Raw genomic sequence first — 23,722 nt, 5'->3', positions numbered from 1 at the left:
TTTGCAGGTCAACTGGCTCAAATTTCACAGCCGGAGTTTATGTTTAAAAATAGCCCTTCACTAAACCTTACAGTATAAAACCTTTTATGAACTTTTTCCTCCACATTAGTGAATGTGGAAACATTCTAATCTCTTTTTACTGCTTGATTTTCTTTCTTATGGTATTAATTTCATGGCTGCTTCTATAGAAGCAGTGTTTTTAGTATCAAAGATGTTTTCCCCTTCACTTTAAACAATTTAATTGTTATAATTTGCCACCTTGCTGTCAGATCAAAAACGGTATTAAATGTATATAATTTCACACAAAATACTTGACATTAATTAAATAATTCTCTAATACATACAGTTCAATAGAAACAGGTGTTTGTGCATTAAATATGTGCTCTTTGAAGTCTCAGTCAGTTAGTAAGATCTTGCCAACATGCACCCAGGCGCCACCATTCATTAACATTATCACTGGGTGATGATTGGCAGTCCATCAGAGAGCTGATGTCCAGCTCAAGCCCAATTTTTTTTCTTCCGTTGAGGCATAGTGGCGGCGGCAGCGACTGGCCGGGATGAGTCCTGCTTGAGCCGCTGTTTGTGCGTCGTCAGTCTCCGGCAGGTGTTAAAAAAACAAAACATTACTCTTCTTTGTCGTCCATTTCAGTAAGAACAGAGTAGCACACCTTCTGAATCAGCAAGCCGAATTTAGCTGAAAAAGGCAGAGACAAGAAAAAGGTTACCGCCACCTGCTTGTCTATAAGGAGCCTGAAGAAATGGAGAAAACCAACAGCAAAGCTTTTGTTCGACGTACTATGACAACTCGGATCAAACCGGTGATGCAAATATACACGATGCGTAGTAAGTATTCATCTACCAACTTCAAATCATGCTCAACCATTTAATTAGAAGTGTAGATTTATGGAGAAAGAAGTGTATCAGTAGTTTTAAAGACTTTTAAAATTAAAGGAGAAGTAAGTGATATTTTTTTGATAATACTACTAACTCGAACAGTATTACACCGATACACTGTTAATTTATTGTTTTTTTTACAATGACAGTTGAATGGAAATGTTGAGAGAATCCGGGCAGCTCTCTTACCGATGTGTCTCTGTAGCCACATAGGCCTCTTGCTGGCTGGAGTTTTGCAGCAGAGGAAGTAGACGGGCACACCGGACAGGGCGATGCCGATGCCGATCAGGGAGTTGATGGTGTCACTGTAGAGCGGTACCACCACCAGGAAGAGCGACAGGAAGCAGAAGATGATGGGGTAGAAGAGGCTGAGCTGAGAGAGGGACAGGCAAAAACGAGGTGAGATCACACCGTCAAAGATGCCAAGTTGAGTTGCATTGTGGGTAATGTAGACTAATGTAGAAGAATGAGTTGAATAGAAAAAAGACTATAGGACAATTCAACAACCCAAACTTCCCCCGCTATTTAGTCTGGTAGAAAAAACATTTAGGGGGTTTGAAATACCTGATGTCAAATGCAGTATGCCGTAAAAAAATTAATTTCAAAAAAAGTCTTATTCAGTTGCAATTTTAAGTGTGCAAACCAGCATGCTTTTTTTGCATTTTTGACCCACAATCCACTGTACAGCTACAGTTCCAACGCTTCTATGGAACATCCAAGTGATAACAATCGGCAATGCCATAGATATTTAAGCAAAAGGGTCAATTTCAAGGAGCAGTGTTATGTTATGACGGAAAATACAAGAATAAGTTTGTCCCAAGGGTATGAATACTGCACTGGATACAAACTATGTACTCTTGATGGACAGCTGCAGTACAGTTGTGTTCAAAATAATTGCAGTGTGTTTAAAAAAGTGAGGCAAGATCAAAATCCTTATCATAGCTTTTATTTCCAAACACGCAAATGCATTGGGGACATTGCACATTCAATTCCAACTCCACAAAAGAAACTTTTGTCAAATGTTTCTTCATCTTTACAGAAAGTGAAGAAAAATGAATATTAGAATGTTCAAAAAAATAGCAGTGTCTGCATTTTTCTTTACAACTCAAACATTTACTGTATCAACTGAAAAATGCATGAAGATTCAGCTTTCCTATGAATCACTGAACTAATATTAAGTTATATAACCTCTGTTTCTGAGAACTGCTTCACATCTGTGTTGCAGGGAGCCGACCAACTTATGGCACCTGTGAACAGGTGTTTCAGCCCAGGATGATTGGACTACATTCCACAATTCCTCTGCATTTCTTGGTTTTGCCTTAAAAACAGCATTTTTGATGTCACCACATAGGTTTTCTATTGGATTAAGGTCCAGGGATTGGCCTGGCCACTCCATAACGTTAATCTTGTTGGTCTGGAAACAAGATCTTGTTCGCTTACTGGTGTGTTTGGGGTCGTTGACTTGTTGGAACACCCATTTCAAGGGCATTTCCTCTTCAGCATAAGGCAACATGACCTCTTCAAGTATTCTAATGTAACCAAACTGATCCATGATCCATGGTATGCGATAAATAGACCCGACACCATAGTATGAGAAACATCCCCATATCATGATGCTTGGGCCACCATGCTTCACTGTCTTCAAAGTGTACCGTGGCTTGAATTCAGTGTTTGGGGGTCGTCTGACAAACTGTCTGCGGCCCCTATTCAAGCCACAGTACACTTTGAAGACATTAAAGCATGGTGGCACAGACATCATATTATGGGGATGTTTCTCATACTATGGTGTCAGGTCTATTTATCGCATACCATGGATCATGGATCAGTTTGGATACATTAGAATACTTGAAGAGGTCATGTTGCCTTATGCTGAAGAGGAAATGCCCTTGAAATGGGTGTTCCAACAAGTCAACGACCCCAAACACACCAGTAAGCGAACAAGATCTTGGTTTCAGACCGACAAGATTAACGTTATGGAGTGGCCAGCCCAATCCTTGGACCTTAATCCAATAGAAAACCTATGTGGTGACATCAAAAATGCTGTTTTTGAGGCAAAACCAAGAAATGCAGAGGAATTGTAGACTGTAGTCCAATCGTCCTGGGCTGAAACACCTGTTCACAGGTGCCATAAGTTGGTCGGCTCCATGCAACACAGATGTGAAGCAGTTCTCAGAAACAGAGGTTATACAACTAAATATTAGTTCAGTGATTCATAGGAAAGCTAAATCTTCATGCATTTTTCAGTTGATACAGTAAATGTTTGAGTTGTAAAGAAAAATGCAGACACTGCTATTTTTTTGAACAGTCTAATATTCCTTTTTCTTCACTTTCTGTAAAGATGAAGAAACATTTGACAAAAGTTTCTTCATATTTGGAGTTGGAATTGAATGTGCAATGTCCCCAATGCATTTGCGTGTTTGGAAATAAAAGCTATTATTAGGATTTTGATCTTTACTCAATTTTTTAAACACACGGCAATTATTTTGAACACAACTGTATGTGTAGCATGATATTTGGTGTACAGATTGAATCTCTTATTCTGCTGGACCGATTTTTTAAAATCTTTTTCAGTTAAATTGCCCTACTATTTTATAGTATTCTGATGCTAAATCGATGCAGAACTCTTTTTAGTACTTTTGAGCATTGTTGTAACCCCAACAAGCGACTGCAGTAAATGGTGTGGCTGTGTTACCTTCAGCGGTCTCTTTCTGTTGGGCTCCTTCCAGCGCAGATACAGTTGCCCCAGAATGGACAGACCCACAAAGAACCAGTAGCTGAAGCTGTAGTAGTTGATGAGCCTGAAGACGTCCTCCACACACAGATATATCAGTGCCATGATGCCCTGTGGAGACGCACAAGAGCCAAAGTTAGTTAGGATTTATCCTCAAGGTGCAACAGAATCCACGACAGCTGAATAAAACCATTCGTAAAATGACTGACGTTGAAGAGCAGTGCGGGGACGGGGGTGTAGCGGTGGACATGGATCATGCACAGCGAGTCGGGCAGGTGGCCCTCTCTGGAGCCCACGAAGAACAGCCTTTAAAAAAGACACAAACGCTATGTAACAGAGCGGTAATGAGTGATAATGAGTGATGTTGATGGAGACATTGTGACAATGTGACCATTAGTAGGGGAGAGTAATGCAGAAGGGGGTTAATACTGACCTGGAGGAAGCCAGGATGGAAGCGTTCAGTCCCCCGAAGCAGGAGAGGGCCACAGCCAGGGGAATGGTCCAGTTCATAACACCAAACACCTGGTCTGCAAACGTCTGGAAAGAGGAGATTACAGTGTATATTAAAAGTGTATTTTGGCATCATGATAGTGGTGAAAAATCTACTATGCAAGAGCAACTCTCCCTGTTTACACCTCCTGTTAGGAAAATGTATGTACATAAGCTACGGTGGCCTTCAAGGACAAGAAGCTAGTTACTAAAGATGGCATCATGCTCCACTGCCTCAAGTCTTTCCACAATATCAAGGGATGAGGTGGAGGTGTACTTAGTTATTTATTCTATAGTACTACTTCTTCCAACAGTTGCATTTCTTGCAGACACCCACCATATACTAAAACGTGTAAGACCGTTGAGTTTGTACGTTCTGTACTTCGATAGAAACATGGCACTCCTATGCAGATTTAAAAGGTTCATTATAAAGTTATAAAAAATGACAACTTTTTTATTTTCAATGATTAAATTATACTTAGACATACACTATATTCCATTTCTACCAAGTCTGTTCAGAAAAGGCCTAGTCCCTTTACACAATACACCTTGAAACTGTGTATAGCTGCACTGCCCAATAGGAATGAGTTATCCAAGGCCTGCAGACACTTACCACAGCTACAGCGTCACTGTCCAGGATTGCGTTCATTGGGAGGACGGTGTAGTAGGCCACGTTGGTCAGGATGTAGATCACTGTCACTATGGGCATGGAGATGGCGATGGCCAGCGGCAGATTCCTGTAGTTCACACAAACAGACAGCAGAGGGAAGCAAAAGAGTTGAGACACAGGGTCAAAGAACATGAAGGGTTCAGGGAGTCTCCGAAATGTAGTGGGTGAGGGGAGGATGCGGATTGGGATGAGGTGGGGGTGTTTGTCACTTAATCTGCCTGGGAACTCGTGGAGAGAGAGGCTTGTGATCAAATCACATGTGAAGTCTTCAGTCGTGGAATGTGATTAGGTATATATTGACTCAAGTACATAGTCAAGGTACTTGTACTTAACTTGAGATTTTGCAATACTCCGCTTTATGTCAGAAGCAAATATTGCACTTTTCACTACACTACATTCTTCTCAAAGCTTCAGTTTGACCTTTCAGTTCTCACAGGACAGTGTCATCCTATTATTTATTAATATTTATTATTTCACCAGGCATGCCAAAGATTGCCTGGCGAAAGACACAAATGTTTAAAAGGACAAACAGAACACACCTGGGTCAACGAAACACTTTGGACACAGTAAAAGACAAACAGCGACACATTTTCCAAAGTTTATCTGAAGCTAAGAAAAGTTATACAAGTCAAGGGGGGTATTTTCAAAAGATAGGCTTCTTAGAAGAAAAATAATCAGTCTTGTTTTCTTTCCCTACTGAGCTGCAGGAGAGGGATAGTTACATAAGGAGGGAAATTAAGACAAAAAGACGGTAAAAAGAAGGTGTGCACTAGACTAGCCTTACCCCAGCTTTCCTTCAACATAATTAGTTAAAAGATAATCATAATTAGAATCTGGAAGAATAAAGCTGAGGAGTTTTCAATTGGATGATGTGGTGGTTAAAGATTCCTAAACACTCAAGTTAAACACAAGTTCAAGAAGCAACTGTCATTATCACACCACACGCATATCAGCTTTATCTCCTCACCTCTCTGGGTCCTTGATCTCCTCTGTGACAAAGTTGAGGGTGTCCCAGCCAGAGTAGGAGAACAAAGCCGAGTACAGAGCCAGAGCAATGTGTCCGGGATCCTGAGAGGAGCCTTCAAACATGCCATCAAAGTTCTGTGTACGACCTGTTAAAAAAACAACACAATGATTTAGTTATCATGTACTTACCAAACTTAAACTCATCGTTTACATTGTGCTAAACACAGCAGATGTCATGACATTTTAGCATCCAAGCATTGGCTTAGGTAAAGTCTGAAGATACCTTCTCCGATCTTCACCAGGCCAGTGATGATGACGGCGATGAGAGCGATGACTTTGGCGTAGGTGAAGAAGTCCTGGACCCTGGTTCCCCACTTCACGTAGGCACAGTTCACAAAGGTCAGCAAACCTAAGGGGGGAAGCAACCACAGCACATGCATAAATAGGGGATATATTACACACACACACAAACACACACACACACACAACCACAGTAACAGATTTTTGAACCGTGTCAGTGGGTGACATTTGCCCTGTAAACAGCGTGTTTCTGTGACGGATTGAAGGAAACGCTGCTGCTGACTCCAGCAAACCGGCCTGTTGTTTTTCAGACGAGGAAACAGCTGAGTGAAGCACATACTACTTGTGTTCTTTAAAACCCACAGACCCGACGACCTTGTATTTTTTTGGCTCGAGTTTGCTGATTTGTAACTATATGACCCACAGCCAGAGTGATAGGAGAAGCCGTCTCGAAGGCTACTTTTGCCTCGCTGCCCTCGTTCACTCTATGCACCATCGATGGTCTTGGGAAACACTTATCTCTTCCTGGAGTCTTATCTGCCCTGGATCCCTCCCAGTTTGTAAAAAAAATAATAAAAATGGATATAGTAAGGCACAGGAGGGATGTCAAGTCAAGAAGGATCAAGTCATTAAAAGGCTCTGTAAACTGGTATTTAATCAAAAGGTAAGTAAACAAATTTCAATGTAACCATTGACTAATGAAGTAACTTAACTTAACAAAGGTGGCCAACCATAGCGAGCTATATGCCGTTTACAGAGCCTAGGCTGTGTATTAACACTGGATTTTTTTCAGTGTTCACACATTCTGGAGATGTTCACTGATTTTGTCAAAGAGTGATTTTGACAACAAGCATTCTCCAGAATCACTGACTGCACCTTGAAGGAGCAACAGTGAGTTTTACTCACTTCCTGTAATCATGTTGGTTACTATCTCTCATTTCTCTCTTCCTCGAGATACGAGCATTTCTTGTTCTTGTGATAATATTCCTCTTGACTCTACAAGTCTCACAAGCACTGATCAAACAAACTGAACTGCAGACCAGCTGAGTGGACATATTTTAAAATCTACAATAGCGTCAAGTTCACCTTGTCAAAGAGCTCCCAATCCGAGACTACACTCCACATCAGGGTTACTTCCCCACCCTCACAGACACATTGACGGACAAACACCTTCAAAACGCAGAGAGGGGACGAATCATAACATTATCATCTTCCATCGCATTGACGGCTAGAGGATCATAACGAGTCGGTTCTCAACAGGAGGGCCGGTCAAACACAACACAACGTAATGCCCCGGACGGAGGCGGCCAGCGATGATCGACGGAGAAGTAGACCGTGCCACACAGAAGTAGAGGCCTCGCTGTGTTGACAGTGAAAATTTAGAAGGGTGGGAGGTGTGAGATCGGGTTTAGGGAGCCAGGCAGACAAGTAGTGAAGGTCAAATATGCTCCAGATGTGAGGTGAAATGGAGATATTCAATAACTAATTCAGTTCAGATCACTAGCTGTGAACTCACGTGCGGTTGGGGAGCTTTGACATCCAGGACTCCAGATGTCCATGGCTTAAAATGTGTTTATTTCACATGTTGTTTTACTGGTGAACCGGTGTTTAAAACAGTTAAGGAGATCATAATAGGGATTATGGTTTCTGATGGTTTTTATATGAGAGGTCTCTTCTTACTTCTTAATGATACACATGAAGACTTTTGTTTTGTGGGGCATTTTGATCATATGACTCAGAATCCTGAAGAGCAAAACTTTCCTTGACTTTCATTTGACTGCGCATGTCATTCACGTGAGGCATCCACATATTATCTGATGGGATCAGCAGAGGGTAAATTATTCCTTCCATGTACATGGGGAGAAGCTAGGGCAGGTCATAATAAAGATTAAATGAAGCCCATTTAGTCAAGATTTTTACTTTGATATTAAAAATAAGACATTTTAGTTTACTTAAGTCAATACTAGGAGAGACGAACTCTGAATTTTGACTAATTTTTCACTAAATAAATTAGACTTATTTAGTTAAAGTTTCAAACACTGTCTTGTAACTTTGACTTGCCGTGATCATTTGGATTTACCAAGAGTATTTAAACTTTCATACATAACTTCACATATTTATTTTAGATTCTCGACCAACTTCTGCAAGAGCTAACAAACGTTTTCATACCAAGAGCTATGGAAAAGATAGGAAACAAAAACAAACTTTTAACAATAAAATGTATGGACAAAAAGCTAATCCTGATCAAAACTAACACAAGAGGGATTGACACACCAGGTTTTAAATCATCATTTCTAAGCAAGCAATGGCACTTGGTTCCCTTCACAAACTTTGTTTTTAAGCTTTTCTCCTTTGCTGAGCTGTCAGCAGCCTGTTACCCTCTCAGGTCAGAGTCTCACTACAGGACTTTAACTCACTATGATAGAGGCTATCAGCACTCCCAGCCCTCCTCCTCCTCCGAGCACTGCTTATCGGTGCATGGCACAAGTGTGTATTAGTGCATTCCTTTCAGGTAGGCGGGTGGATGACAGAGTAATATTTATTGCAAACGAGCACAATATGTACAGTATTAATCTGGAAAACCGTGGCTTATCTGTTAAATATTACCTCAACAGGCTCTCTATCTTTGGCTTGTTGTGCCGCTTTCCGGTTGCCTGAGCGCTGGTATTTCTTCGCCCCTGAAGCCGTTACCCCGGTGAAGACTTTAGTGGATCTCTTGTGAGTTTGATTAATTCAATTTGTCAAGCTTTGCTCTTTTACAGCGCCCCTTTACCCTTTGTTGTGTTGTAGTTACTAGTGTCCTTACACAAAGGTAACCTCTACATTTATGAATAGTTTCCTGCTGATGTTCCCACAAAAAAAAAGAAAGTGTTATTCCAGGAAAAGACACCACGCAGGGATTTCTAAATCAGTGCCCTGACTGGGATTGAGTAAAAATGTCTGTAAATGACGCCCGACTTTTTTGCCGCTCAGTTCCTCTTTCGTCAGTGGATTTTCTGCTTCTGACCTGCTGACTGCAGCAGTGGTGTCATCATTTTTCACTTCTCTAGTCTATAAAGCTCACATGCTTGGATAGGAAGTTAGCTTTGGCTGGGACGGACGGACATCACTATTGTCTCTTTACAGCACTTACTCACCTGTACACTGACTCATCTCTGTTCGACTCCCATTCTCTCAATGTCACACACTCACACTCACACTCCAAATGTGTGTACTTACATATACAGGTAGCAGCCAACATTCTGTTGGCCAGGTACGGCGCTATGCAGGTGGGGAAGACGGGCTGCACCATGTAGTTGGAGAAGGTGATAGCTATGATGGCCTGGCTGGTGGGCTCGATGATGAGCAGTGACGTCCACAGGCGGATGAAGGCCATGAAGGGCCCGAAGGCCTCCAGGATATAGGCGTAGGAGGCGCCCGACTTGGTGATGGTGGTGCCCAGCTCGGCGTAGCACAGGGCCCCGAAGACGGAGAAGATCCCCCCCACGGTCCACACCACCAGGGAGAGGCCATAGGAGGCGCTGTGGATCAGCACGCCCTTGGGAGACACGAAGATCCCCGAACCGATCATGTTACCCACTATCAGGCACACCCCGTTCAGCAGGGAGATCTCCTGTTTCAGCTTCATGGACTCATTGGCGGGTTTGGACTTGACAGACTGGGGCCCGCCATTGGTCTCCTCTTGCGTTGGAGTGGGGCTGTACGATGCCATTGTTCGTGTTTTTGGGGGTTTGTTAGTTTATTGGTAAATTAAGAAAATTAGATTTTTTTATTTTTTTTAACACGTTTTCAGTCACAAATGTGTTTTGGGGATTCCTTCACCCCGACGAGAGACTGAAGACTAGAATGGTATCCTCCGGGTTATCTTTGATCAACTCCTGCCATCTGTGGAAGCAACACACGAGGTCATGTCAGGGATGCTGTTACCATGGAGACTGCTTTGTCATAGCAAATAATTGTGTTGTTTCAATCCTGTCCGAATCTAGTCAAACAAAAACACATTTTACATGCCACAGGAGCTACTGCGGGAACCAAAAAAATAAATCACGTAATAGCACACTAGTCTACACAGTGTTGGATTTGGGAGCCCTTTTCTGGATTGGGGAGCCATTAGGCCACAAAGCAAATGGCCTTTTAAGGTTGAGTGTATTGACAGAGAGAGAGAGAGAGGGAGACAAGCAAACATGCCACATGCCTGAAAACACCGGCTCTTCATTAGTTACCAAATGTCAGCTGAGGAAAAAAAATTGACCCACTGAAACGTACACATTTCCCCTAAATCTGCCAACCGATCCACCCACGGACACGTAGAGTGTGAGGGTGTGAGTTCAGCGGCTGCTCACGTGTCGAGTACCAAAGTTCAACACGTTCGGCCTGTATAGACCTTGACTGTGAGACGGACACAGCAGCATTTCCATCCACCTTTTTTTTTGCACACAGCTGGCTTTAATAAGTTTAAGTCAATCTGCGTTTATATCCAAAATTGCATTAACCACCTTTAAGGGTGATTAAATCAATTGAATGGAGTTTTGAATAATACAAGTGCTGCATCAAGGCCAATATTGCATTAGGATTTTCAAAAAATGTGGATGAATTTAAATGTGTTTTAATTTTAAAAACACACATTTTCAGGGGTAATTTAAGGGTAAAAGCATAGAAGGTATTCGGTTGAAAATTTTAATTTAGTATTTAACCCTTGTTTTCAAGGTGACTTCAAGGTATATCTGTACGTTTTCCCTTTCTTCTATGTTTTTCCTGAAAACTGAAATCTGTCACTTTTCAACAACCCAGGTGACATATCACCTTCAAGTCATCAAAAATGTCTGTTAAGGCATTTCTTGCTGAGCACAGCCAGATAGATTGAGCAAACAACCACAGTAGAGCGACTGTGACCGCAGCAGGGAAAAATGAACCTCAGAAAAACACTGAACCTAAGATTTAGATAGGAAGAACAAAGAGGTGCATTGATTTAGAAAATTGATCCCATATAGTAAAAAGAACAGGCTGGATATGTAGCTCAGAGGGGGAGATATGGAAGAGAGTGAGGCATAGAAAAGGTCATTAAAGTAAGCGATAAGATAAAAACCTGATTTCAAGAAAACACAAAGGACAGCCTTTGACCGTAGAGCTAAGCAGAAATGAAGAAGGAGTATTTGAGACAAATCCAATATGACAGCTTGAGGCTCATAAGGAGAAGAGGTTCAGATACCTTCAGGCAGCAGCAGATCAGTAGCAGGCGGGATCACGAAAGAGTGACTGTATGTGGGAGGAAGGACAGTAGATTGAGGCTTCCTGCATGTGATCAAACGCCGCGTGCCCAAGACACTGAGAGGCGAGGCCCCATAACAGAAAAAAATAAAGAACGCGAGAGCAAAGTCCAGGAGCCACTGATAAGTATCCTTTCTTGAGTTACTCAAGGTTACATCCTAGATCAAAACAATCCCCTCTACTCGATTGTGTGGCGTCAATGAAACGATTCAGCGTCTTCTCTTTAAAGTGTTGTTCACTGAAACCCACATACTGCTGTCAACACGGGGCCCAGTTTTGTTTATGGGAGTTTGCATGTCCATCCCCTGTCTATAGACCTATGCTATAGATAGTGGACATCTTACAATTTAAATGATAAACTGGCTTAAACTCACAGACCACACTCAAAAAAAGAAAAAAAAACTATTATGGTCACATCACTGGTTTTACAGTGCACTCACTTGATTTGACTACAAGGATGCAGCATTTACACACAGTGCTGACTGACAAAAAAGGCACCCATCCATTACAGGTTAATCATTGATAAATGTGTTGTAAAGGTGATTATCGTGTGTGTGTGTGTGTGTGTGTGTATGTGTGTGTGTGTGTGTGTGTGTGTGTGTGTGTGTGTGTGTGTGTGTGTGTGTGTGTGTGTGTGTGTGTGTGTGTGTGTGTGTGTGTGTGTGTGTGTGTGTGTGTGTTTGAGGGGTTCACACATCTACATGAATTATTAGCAAAAGTCGTGTTGAGTGGTGGAAGCAGCTGTAAAAAATAATAATAAAACAAATATCCCAGTGGATTAAAGAGACTCACCTTCTCAGTTCCTTCTGTATGTACCCAACGAATAAATGTGGATTTTTTTTTATCTTGCTCGCCCTCTCATGGTTTTCTCTGTCTTCACGTAACTATCACAGACTTGCTTCCTAATGGCTGCTGACTGCCTCTTCGTTTTTGGCGTTGCACTTCACGCACCTCTGCGCTCCTCCACGGTTCTTGTCGCTTTTATACTTGGGGTTTCTAACGATTTACTACCGAGGAAATGAGTCACACGATTGGGGCGGGCTAGTGTGTTTCCTCCTGAGTGAGCTTCGCTGTGAGATGGAGCGGTTTTAATTCAATTACGGCGAAAATCAAACAGGTGTGTGACCAACCATCATCTGTAGCGTAGGGGACCAGGGGCCTCATTTATCAACGGTGCGTACGCACAATAGAGTGCGTACGTGGCTCACTAAGCAACATTTGCGATTTATCAAAAGTATACTTGACGGGAAGAAGTGCGGTGTTCCACGCACAATATAACCCATGCGTACGGACAAAAAGTGGAGAAAGGAGAACTGGCGACTCCAGTCGGCAGATGAATGAAGTACGAGAACGAATGTGTCTGTGTAAAATTAATCGTATTAAGCCATGCATGCATGTCATACATCGGGAGTTCCTTTGCAAAACGGATAAAGCCATTCTTACAATTAATATGCCTCGACCGATTTTTCCATGGAGTGATACCAACAAAAACAAAACGAATTAGGATCTTAAATAGCCTACAAACGGAGACATATGAGTGCAAATAAAAACAAAATAGCAACGTTCGAATAAACTCTGCAGTTATTAAAGAATAACCTATCTGCATGTTGTGGAATTAATTCTGATAATATTGAGGTGGAATACAGCCTATTACTTTTACACTGACGCTGTTCTCGATGCCTCAGTCAGGCAGACAGGAGTGCACCTTTTCATACACTAATGATAAGCCTACTGTACATCACATAGGCTACTGTGATTTTTTTCACGGCTTTTAGTCCGTTTTATTTATGTGTTTTTCTTTGTGTTTAAGCACGTCGCAATTGTGTTTTGAAAGGGACTGTGAAGTTTATTATTAACCCTCCGCCGCCCGTCACTGCCCCTGGATGAATTCTCCGAATCTGTATCTCATGGGGGGTCTCAGTGCCCCCCGCTCGTGGCACAAACACTGTTGTGTGAGTGAGGATATGCACTTGTTTGCGTCCACTTTTATGTCGGATCACTTATTTTTATTTCGGCCACAGCGTTCACAGAGATCGCCACAGGCTGCACTCTATCGCCTTTACGCTCACACTGCCACCAAACTATATTTTCCCTGTTCGCCACTTCTCCAACGGCTACTTCGGGGTGACCGCAGTGATCCACACCGTGTGGAGTTTATTTTTCCATTTCCCTTTCAGTCGGCGATTGCCACTACCGCCTTCATGCACTCAGTAAATGATATTCATTCGGGCGTGTCGATGACTATGTATGGGTAAATATGGGCGGTACGTGAAGCCCGCAAAGGCTGCGCCACATTTAGAGTTGATTGTGATTTATAAAGGGAAATAGGCGTAGGACGTGAGTGCGCACTGCTTCATAAATCGGAAAATATCTTTCGCACGCACTGCCCTAAATCCTACGAAAGCAACCTTCTAACGCAAATCCTACGCAAAGTTTGATAAATGAGGCCCCTGAACTATTACCGTAAGCCGTTCGATAAATGTGACATAGCCTAACTAATAGGCTAATAATCAAGCAACGAATTCTGGGAATTTGTATTGTGCTAGCCTATATTGTAATGATTAAATGTGATGAGTTGTAATATTATGATAATACTACTACTAGGCCTACTACTACTAATAATACTATTACATTTATTCGTATGATGATGATATTAAGCTATAGCCTAGGGGAGACCAGGTACAGTTGTAAAACTTTTTGCAATTTTGGCGATAAATCCAAAACTATTTAAACTAGAGTAACCAATTTGTTATATTATAAACTTCAATCTGTTAGCCACTGAAACAATGTAGGCTATTTAAGTGGTTTTATGAAATGTGTAAAGGTTGCTAAATGAATTATAATACAGACTCTCTACTGTTACAACTGTCCCAGTATGCAGGGACAGTTGTAACGCATGTCAGGGACAGTTGTAACATGTCTAAAATATTCAGAATTAATCAATCATATACTCAAAATGAAATATATTATTGATCAGTCATATTATTGTGACTATTAATTTCTTGTTTTTAAGTAATCATTACCTTTTTTCATACTGCATGACAAAAAAGAAGCCATCAAATTACAATGTAAGAAATGTTTTAATAAGTATAGATCTCATACATCCTCAAACATGAGATTGATTTAATGATTATAACACACAACCTCAAACATGAGATCAAGGCCAAGACTCACTACCTCAAACAGGTATATGATGAAATTATTTAATTGTGTGTGTTAATTGTAATAGAGTGTTACAACTGTCCCAGTATCACCAACCATGTTTTCATCTCATGTGAGCTAGCTTGAATATTAGTTTGACACTTGTTAGCCATTTTTACTTTTACAAAACAGTGATTCCAATAATACTTGTTTGGATTCATAGACATTTGATATAAGAACACAGAATCCAAAAAAGTACGTCTGAAAGAAAAGTAGATTTTTTACCTCAAAAACAGACTTTTGTTGATAACTTCTTCTTGAAGTATCAGATGTGGCTCTCCTTTTGAAAGAAAGGAGGGAAACTGATGGAGCACGAGCACAGTGAGTGTCATCACTCTAGCTTGTTTATGATTGGAGGAATTCAAGGTGTTACAACCGTCCCGTGTTACAACTGTACCGGGTCTCCCCTACTATTATGATATATGATATGATATAATAAATAAAAGACTACAAAAATTAATGAGGTCGGGTATGAATTAAATGTGAGGAGTTGTAAACCCACTACAATGGAGTAACTACACTGAAAAAAATGATTTTTTGGGCTTGTAATTATTACTTGATTATTTGATTACATTTTACAAGGAAATATGATTTCAGTGCTTCTACTTCAAAATGTCACCCTTTATTTAATGTGTTACTTGATTTTTATTTGTAATTATGTATCCTCATTTTTATATGTAAATATTATCCATCCTTCCAAGTAATATTAACATAACAACTGTATTGACCGTACAGCCTGACATAAGCAAGTAAACTTTACTTAGATAATAGGCATAGATAGTATACAAATATAGTATGTAAGCTTGCAATCTTGCGCATGCTCAGTGGATGAGTTCAGTACATTTTGAATTCAGAGGAACTAGGCATTAACAGGACTTCTGGACGACACACTTCGACTGGGGGATTGTTTCGGTGCTCATCTGATGAGACAATTCATGGACGTGGAGCCTTGGGGTATGTTAACTTATATGCTTAACTAACTTTTTAATGGTCTGCCTGTCGGCTTAGTCATTGTTCTACTATTTTAGCAGCTAACCGGCTAACGGCTCTTCCCGCGTCCGCAGGCTGTTTTGGACTTGCGCCAAAACACTATTGGACTTGCATGAGTCCTTTTTAGAGGTCCATGGACACAGACATAGCACAGGTAAACAGCATGGACATTTAAGTAAACAGGGCTGCAGGGATAACAGTGCCACAGTGTGTGATACCGAACGTGAGGAGCCTCTTTCATCTAGGGCCCGTTGTGTTTTGAGGTCCGGTAAAGTTAGCATTGAATGGAGGCACCATTTTGACTTGCTGATATTAGCCTGTTGGTTAAACTGACAACACAATGCTTGCTTTGTTCAGATAATGTTACTTCTCTTAAGACTAGTATGAGTTATTGAGTGTTAACACCGCTGTGGCACAGGCTGTATCATTGTAATTGGTTTAAAATGTTTAAAAGATTGTTAATGATGTTAGCCACGAAGCTAATGCTAATCGCAAAGGCAGCTAGCTGCTAAACTAAACCAGGCATTGTTTAACATTGAAGCTAGCCAAGCTAAGTTGCTATCACTCCAGTAACATTAAATGCAGTTTGTTAGTGAAGCAGTGATGGCCCATTTGACTTAGAAGTCAGTATGTTATAAGTGTATTCACTCATAAATGATTGTGATATAAATACAGTCTGATTTATTTAATTTTCTTTGTTGAAACTTGCATGCTGATTTAAAACAGTAGGCCTAATGACAATACAGTTCATTTAAACGTTTTTAAAGGGAAATATATTTAAATAAGTCACATGTAATTTTAAAAGAGGAATATATATTGCAAGTAAAAGAGGTGCCAAAAAATAAATACTAATTGGAAAGATGTTAAAAAATACAAATACTGCCTCTTAAATGTAAATAATTTCATATGCAGGATTTTTCCTGGCACAACACAGTGGTGGTGACAGTATGCTTTATTTCATGTTGATTCATTCCTCTGTTCTGTATTACTGCAGCTTCTTCCTGTGGAGATGGGTACCCCGGCAAAGCTGCGGATCATCTTGGATGATGATGACATTCGTAAACTGGTTCTACCTCTAGGCATCCCAAACTCCCTTCAGGACCTTAATGATGTTATTCAAGAGACATTTCATATCACCAGGGCGTTTAATGTGATGTATCAAGACTTGGATTTTGGAGGCCAGTTTTTCACTCTAAGCTCCATTGAAGAAGTGCAAGACAAGGCTACACTAAAGCTTGTATTTACTCAACCAAATGTCCTAACTCTCAGTCCTGTGGAAGTATCTCATGTCAAATCCTTAGTTCCAGAACAGTCTTCTGATACAAGCGCTGGCCAGTCTTCTGATTCTCAGGACACAATCCTGCTGTCCTCCTCGGATGAAAGTGGACAATCTTTATGGTCTCAGCCATGGCCGGCAACGTTTCCAATACCTGCCTTTCCTCATGATGTAGACCTTATGATGGAAGTAGGAAACCAAGCCTATGAAAAGGATGGCACACTGTTGAACAATCCAAAAGTGACGAGTAGCATACTCGAGAGGCTAGCAGACACCATATTTTCATATACAGCATACCCAACTGGTCTCCAGGTTTTAGCTGTGGTAGAAGCTTTGGTTGAAAAGTACCCATGCCTCAAAGACCCGGGGTCTTTTAATGGCTTATATAGTTGGCAACAGAGGATCAAATACAAAATGGGCAATTATGATGATGTTAACTCCCTGAAAAGAAGAATCTCTGAAGAGGGTTCATCCAAAGACATCAAAAAGCCAAAGAAGGCAGAAGTTAATTACTTGCCACCACTGCCACTTGTTGAGACACAGAACTCTTTAGAGAATGAGAGAGTGGATTTGTTGCAGGAAGTAAAGAAGAAAAACTATGACAAGATCATTGGTGAGAAAATGGAGAGGTCTTTCTCCTATCGAAGAATGGAAGTTGTCCAGCAGTGCCCTGCAGTCCAAGACCTCATGGAGAGATGGCCTGGGCTGTTCTGTGAAACTCAGGTAAATCCAGTTCTTGTGTTTCTTTACCTGATGCTTGTATTGTTGTGTGTACAGGCTGGAAGAATATAAGTAAGATACACTTTGCAAGATTATGAAGTTCACCATGCAAAAACAGTGGTATTACACTACATTCATTTTAGGAAGGTGGACTGTATAATGTAGCAACTAAGTATCTTTTAACAGAAGTATTGCTTAAAATGTATCATCATTTTGAAGGCTATAGATTGTGTTGCTGCTTAGTTGTATTGTATTAAACTGGGAGGACTACTTTATTATTCAAGCAAGGTGGGTTGTCATGATCATGTTGTGTTTTTTTTTATTTGTAATTGTTTCAGATCAAAGAGGAGTTCAGAAGGATCACAACTCTTCATCTGGAGCGAACTTTTTTGTCAAAATTGGACAGTTACTCAACCAAACTCTTGGAGATATTTCAGACAAAGGGCGGGGTCCCGGGCACAAAAACAAGGCCTATGCTGGATTCACTCAGCCAGGTAAAGTTTAAAAATATAATTGTTGTCCTCATATGTTGAGCTAATAAATACATAGGATAACTGATAACACGTCAGCTCATTTGAACAAAGATAATATGTTTGTTCTCAGCAATAAATTCACTTCTGTCTGTGTCACAGCAACATGCTGAAGGCAGAAGAGATGTCACCATCCGCTGCTTGATGGAGTTCCTTGGAGAGTCTGCAGAGGAACTCATCAAAGACTATCAGGTACATTTTGAACATTTGTGAAATTATTATTCAGACCATATTACATTTGTTTCTTCTCCAAGGGGAAAAACCTTTTAAATTCAATAACTTAAATTGGTGCTTAAGATACATGACTAGTGCTGTATCTGAAATGTTTAAAAATATTTATTTCAATGTATTTTTTTAATTTTTACCCATTTTCTTATTTTTTTTTGTTGAATCACAGCCAATCTCACATTTTCCCTCAACACTGAATACAGTATACTTACCTGTTTATGTCCTTGGAGCTAAGCACATCTTAGGGGTTGGCCCAGGTTTGTGCCTCTCCCATTACTTTGGGTCACAGAGATAACATATTCTGTGAAATATAATTAACTTGTGTTGTCTGAAAAACCCAAAAGGATATTTAAAAATATGTGTTGGTAGTCTGACATGGTTTTCATAGTCCTCAAGACTATTCTAAAAAGACTGAAAAAATATTGTCTGGTGAAATTGTCTTTAACCTGTTTGCTAATTGTACCTGGGTTTCAAGTCCAAACAAAACAGTACAGCAAAATGATTTTTTCTTCAAGAGTATTTGAGGATTCTGAAAATATCTAAAGTTTTTAACAACCTTATGGGTTTTTGAAATAATGCCAGTTTATCATCTCTGAGAAAAAAAAACGATTGTTACATCTGGACCGCAATGTACACCACTAGATGAAAGGCACAAAGTAGGGTTAACTTGAACTGAGAAAGATCTGAAAATAAATTCAATAAATAATAACTTAAGTTAAGTGTCCATCTATGTGAAAATTAAATTAATTAAAATCAGTACTTGTGTACATACATACCCAGCATTTAACCAATGTCTTGCTCTGAGTGTCTTATTATAGCGCATTATTGTATAAGTAGTAAATGGCCACTCAAATAAGCCAACCCAGTAAATCACCTCTTGCATATTCAGGAACTTTAAAGAAAATATCTTTAGTATAATGACTTCCAAGCACTGATTCACATGTTTTTGACAGGATGTCAGCAAAGAAGCCATCGGAGATGACCATGCTCATCATGTCTTGAAGATTGTTGTCGTCCATGGAAGTACTGCACAGGAAGGCCACAGCCCTGCCCATGTCTTGATCATCATCGAGGGAAAAGAGGTTCTTGATGATTGTAAAAGTGTGGCAAAGGCTTGCCTTCTGCTCATGGGTTTTATCTATGCAATGAACTTGAGTTACCCACCAAAGTTGAAATACACATTCGAAGTGTTTCAGAAGCTCTTTCTTGAGCTTGACATCCTGAAGATGTCTTCCAAAGTCCGGGCTTTGCATAACAAACTTCTATCATGAGATGATTGTTTCTGTGCCGGTTCCCGAACCAGTTGCATTGTTGAAGTTGTGGTTCAGAGGAAATACTTGGGAGCTAGTTAGATAAAGAAATGTCCTGTTCCAAATATTTGAGCCCAGTTTGTAAGATTACATGTTTGTATATTCTGTTATGGTAACTGACATATTGTTAGTCTCATAGCATAATTGCCTAAGTCATATATTTTTTTCAGTTATTGCACTTTATGGTACTTGCAGTTATTGCACTTTAAAGTGATACTTCTAGGCAGTTCTTTCTTCAAACTCACTCACTCAAGGATAGGGACGAGAGAGAGAGAGAGAGAGAGAGAGAGAGAGAGAGAGAGAGAGAGAGAGAGAAGTTGTATTCTAACTGGCAACACTGTTTTTTTTATTTTTAAATGTATCTGCTAATGCCAGTCAGTGTGTTGGAATACTGTAAGCAATTACCTATTGCAATAGTGTTGGAAAATAAAAGTGCTTTTTATAAAGTAATTTCATGTTTTGTGTTTCTTACTGTTACTTAACTTTACTTCATTTCCTGAGTAAAACTTACAGATAATTTCTGTGTGCAAAACTGTTACAGGGTTTTTTTCAAGTAAATGTTACTTAAATAAATGTTACTTAAATAATGCTAAAACAAGAACTAGGTCCAACCCATTAAAAGCTTTGGGAAAAAAAGTAGTATTTTTTACAGAAATTTGTAAGTAAATGCAGTGCTAGTCCAAGAGTAAATTTTACTGAAGGAGATTGTGTAAAATTTACTCATGAAAGCAGAAATTTGCTAGTAAACTTTACAAGAATTTCTTGGTTAAACTTAATCATTATTGGTAAGTAGATTTAACTTGAGAATATCATATTATATATAATGTGCTCCCTCAGTTAAATTTACTTGGAATTTCTGCGTGCAAATTGTTACAGAGGTTTTTTTAAGTAAATCACACTCCAAATTTTTTTCAGTGTAGCCTACAGTGTTTCATAGTGGGGTTTGAAAATATGTATAAATGTAAGTTGACATGACGGAACATGTGTTGTTTAAATCTAAGTGGATCCTCCAGGCTGCATTTATTTAAAAAAATCTAAAACCATCTTCATAACAGGAAAACATTTCTTAAGGAACCTAAATAGGCTAGTATTTATGAAATAAAAACAAATAGAAAAGGACGGGTCAGCTGATTTTTTCTGTACAGGATAAGCAATATCCCAATGATGATGTAAAGATCATGCCAATGTAAAATAATGCAAAACTTAACATTGAGAATGTGTTTGATGGATGAACCAATGAGCCATAGCTCCACCTTGTGGATTTAAAAGATACTGAAGGACATAGAATCAAAGTTGGTCTTTGTAGGGGAGTTCTTTCTGACCTTATTTTTCTTATCTAAAATCAGCCAGAGAGATGTTTCCTCCCCACAAAGTCTTCAACTTGTAGTTTACCCAATAACAGTCTCTCACTTCGATTAAGCTTGAAAACAATTAAACATAAACATCACAATAAGGGTCACACAAAGTTCTCACATATGGCTCCTTTCGTTCAATTTAAAGCAGGCATCCCACGCAAAGACACACCAATTAAAATGTTTAAAACTGTTATTCTTAATAAGTAGATGGTCTAAAAGAAGTCCCTTGGAGGAATGTTGTAAGGACTAACATTATCAACTCTGTTTCCTAGGAATACATCTCTGAAGGTTTAACCTGCACTTGCAGAAAGTGTAAAGGAATACCAACAACTTTAGAGAAAAGACTTTGCCCTAAGTCCCTAATTTAGCATTATTAGCAGAAATTTTAAAGTGTTTTTATTAATGTTCTGTATTAGAAGTAATATGACAAAATTTTATATCATCCATGTATAGCTTCATTCAATATCATATCAAGTTCTACTTATTAGTGTGTGCTGAAAGAGTATTTAACACCTCTTTTTTCTTCAGATAGGCGACAGGATGCGGTTACATTCCAGTTGAATGGCAGCTGTAATGAACAAAATCACCTTAATTAAGGGGCAATGTTGGATAAACAACTCCTTTGTCTTCCAAACGGTTGTTGATTCTCTTTAATTATAGGGTAAATATGCACATTACGTGACCTTTGACACCTCAAAAGAAGTCAGTCCTTCCAACTGAAGATGACTGATGTCTGCAGAAATTTGATTAAAGCTTATTGAGGACTGATTAACGTGTTACATCGTGATTAAAAGCCTTGCCACCATTACAAAAACACCATATCACCTATGGACATCTGTAATTCACCTACACCCCACTGCTTTCTGTCCTAAACTGTAAACTATTGACGTGACTGTTGTTTTTCTTCTTTCTTTCATTTCTTTTCATTCTTTTTGATTGAGACACATCCCTTGTCGCCCATGAACGCATGTGGACAAACTTCTCACACATGGCTCCTTTCAATCCCTTTGTCCCGCTCCCTGCCCTGAGCATTCTTTTCCTTGGTTACTGGTCGTCATGGTTTCGGGAGCCCCTGTAGCACAAAAACTGGGGGGGGATTAAAGGCGGCCATTTTGGGGACAGCTGGGCCAGGTTGGTCCCTGTTGCCCCCTGTCCCGCTCCCAGTCACTCTATGGGGGAAGAGGGGTGGCATTGTGTGAGGATTAGAGCTTCCTGTGTGTCAGCTCATTACATGGGGTGTGTGTCTGTGTGTGTGTGCGGGGGGGGGAGGGGGGGGGGGTGGTACAGGGGTGAGCAGATAGAGTGAGGGAGAGAAATGAAAGAGAAAATGAAAGAGGGTTGGGTATGAAAGAGCGTATGACACACAGAGGCAGGGGAGGGTTAGAGGGAGGGAGGGAGGGAGGTGGCCTCTACAGCTGCACCCTCAATCACACTCATACAGGCTCTGATTATCCTTTTCACACATACACACACGAAGAGTATTGGGGAGCTGAAACATATTAAAAGGCATTGAGGGCGAAAAAAAGGCAGAATTAGGAGACAGCTAGCACAGCAACCCAGACAAAGAACCCCCGCCCCCTAATCCAGACACACCGAGAACTGGATAAAACAAGCCAAAACTGACCAAAAACAGTGCACATGCGGGCGAACATCAAATTAAGAGTCATGCAAATATTTAAACAGATAAACGAATTCACAGGGATGCCGGATTCAACTGAAAAAAAACTAAACACAAAAGACCCCCAGCCCTCAAAAACCCACAGACGAGCAACAAACAGGTCTCCATCTCACATCACCATTGTTTTATTTATCTTTTATACATCACATGGGAGGCATGGGAACACATTTTGTCATTGCTACAAAAAAAAGGGTTTACAAAGGGTGAAGGCAAAGCATACAAATACTAAACTGGGCTAAGCAGGAATGCAGTGAGTGTAGACGATTTCTGGCACAGCAGAAAAACTCTCAAGTGCTTTGAGAGTGGAGAGACGGGGAGGATATAAAGTTTGGGGAGTAATAACAGACCGGGCTCATCCTTGTTGTCAATTTGAAACATGCAGACAGCGTCAACAACAACATGAAATACCTTTTACAATCATCAATATGAATAAGGCAACTTACTGCTAGCAAACGTTCACAGCTCTAAGTACAGGAATGTTCTCAAAAGTAGAGAATCTAACACAATCATCGCCATCATTATCATCATGAACATCACCATGGTTACCATCATTGCTGACGTGTGTTTGTTTAGGTTGATGTTTCGGCAGCAGAGGACACAGTGCAACTCAGTGCAACTCTGCACGTCAGAAACATTCTTTCAGCAGCATGGCATTAAAACAAAGATAAAAGAAAGTAACAATAACAAGGCATGAACTGTTACCGCACCTCATATTTACAACAAAAGGCCGTTACTAATTTGGCCTGTTTTGGTATGGAGTTCATCTCGCAAAATTCTAGACCACCCTCTCGTTCAACTCAGCTCATACTTGCTATTTGAAACAGGTGTCAAAAAGCGCAAACAAATACTTCTCATTGTGACAATTCTCTGAAGTGTGTAAGATAAGGCCTCACTGTGGTCTTTGATATACAAACAAATAAAATACATGGCTAAAATATCTACATTCACAAATCTCTAGTTGTGTCACTACAATACAAACTACCAGCCAAATAAAAAAGGTAAACATGAATTAGAATTAATGACTAGAAAACAAATTCATTCAAAAAAAGAGAAAAAAATACATTCCCTTGTCGGGACCCTTTAAAGACTGACTATAGCCACTTAACGATAACTCTT

The 23,722-nt window shown here is 40.1% G+C and overlaps 1 protein-coding gene across 2 annotated transcripts; it reads right to left on the bottom strand.

Annotated features, from left to right (window-relative positions):
• Positions 1–44: 44 nt before the first annotated feature.
• Positions 45–12,187, bottom strand: slc7a7 (solute carrier family 7 member 7). 2 transcript variants are annotated; one of them, XM_080051892.1, is made up of 11 exons: positions 12,111–12,187; positions 11,260–11,306; positions 9,270–9,935; positions 6,034–6,159; positions 5,752–5,896; positions 4,728–4,851; positions 4,059–4,162; positions 3,835–3,931; positions 3,587–3,736; positions 1,084–1,267; positions 45–694 (listed from the first exon to the last, which is right to left on the bottom strand). In XM_080051892.1, the coding sequence occupies exons 3-11, from the start codon at positions 9,760–9,762 to the stop codon at positions 624–626; spliced, it is 1,494 nt and encodes a 497-aa protein (XP_079908018.1). In that variant the 5' UTR covers positions 9,763–9,935; positions 11,260–11,306; positions 12,111–12,187; the 3' UTR covers positions 45–623. The 2 variants fall into 2 exon arrangements, with proteins under 2 accessions (XP_079908018.1, XP_079908019.1); XM_080051893.1 differs by lacking the exon at positions 11,260–11,306 and having other exon boundaries at positions 12,111–12,176.
• Between the last annotated feature and the right edge of the window lie 11,535 nt (positions 12,188–23,722).

The sequence above is a fragment of the Ammodytes marinus genome (genome assembly GCF_949987685.1).
Source record: "Ammodytes marinus genome assembly, chromosome: 23".
In the NCBI taxonomy this organism is placed as follows: domain Eukaryota; kingdom Metazoa; phylum Chordata; class Actinopteri; order Uranoscopiformes; family Ammodytidae; genus Ammodytes; species Ammodytes marinus.
This window is presented reverse-complemented; position numbering and strand designations above follow the sequence as displayed.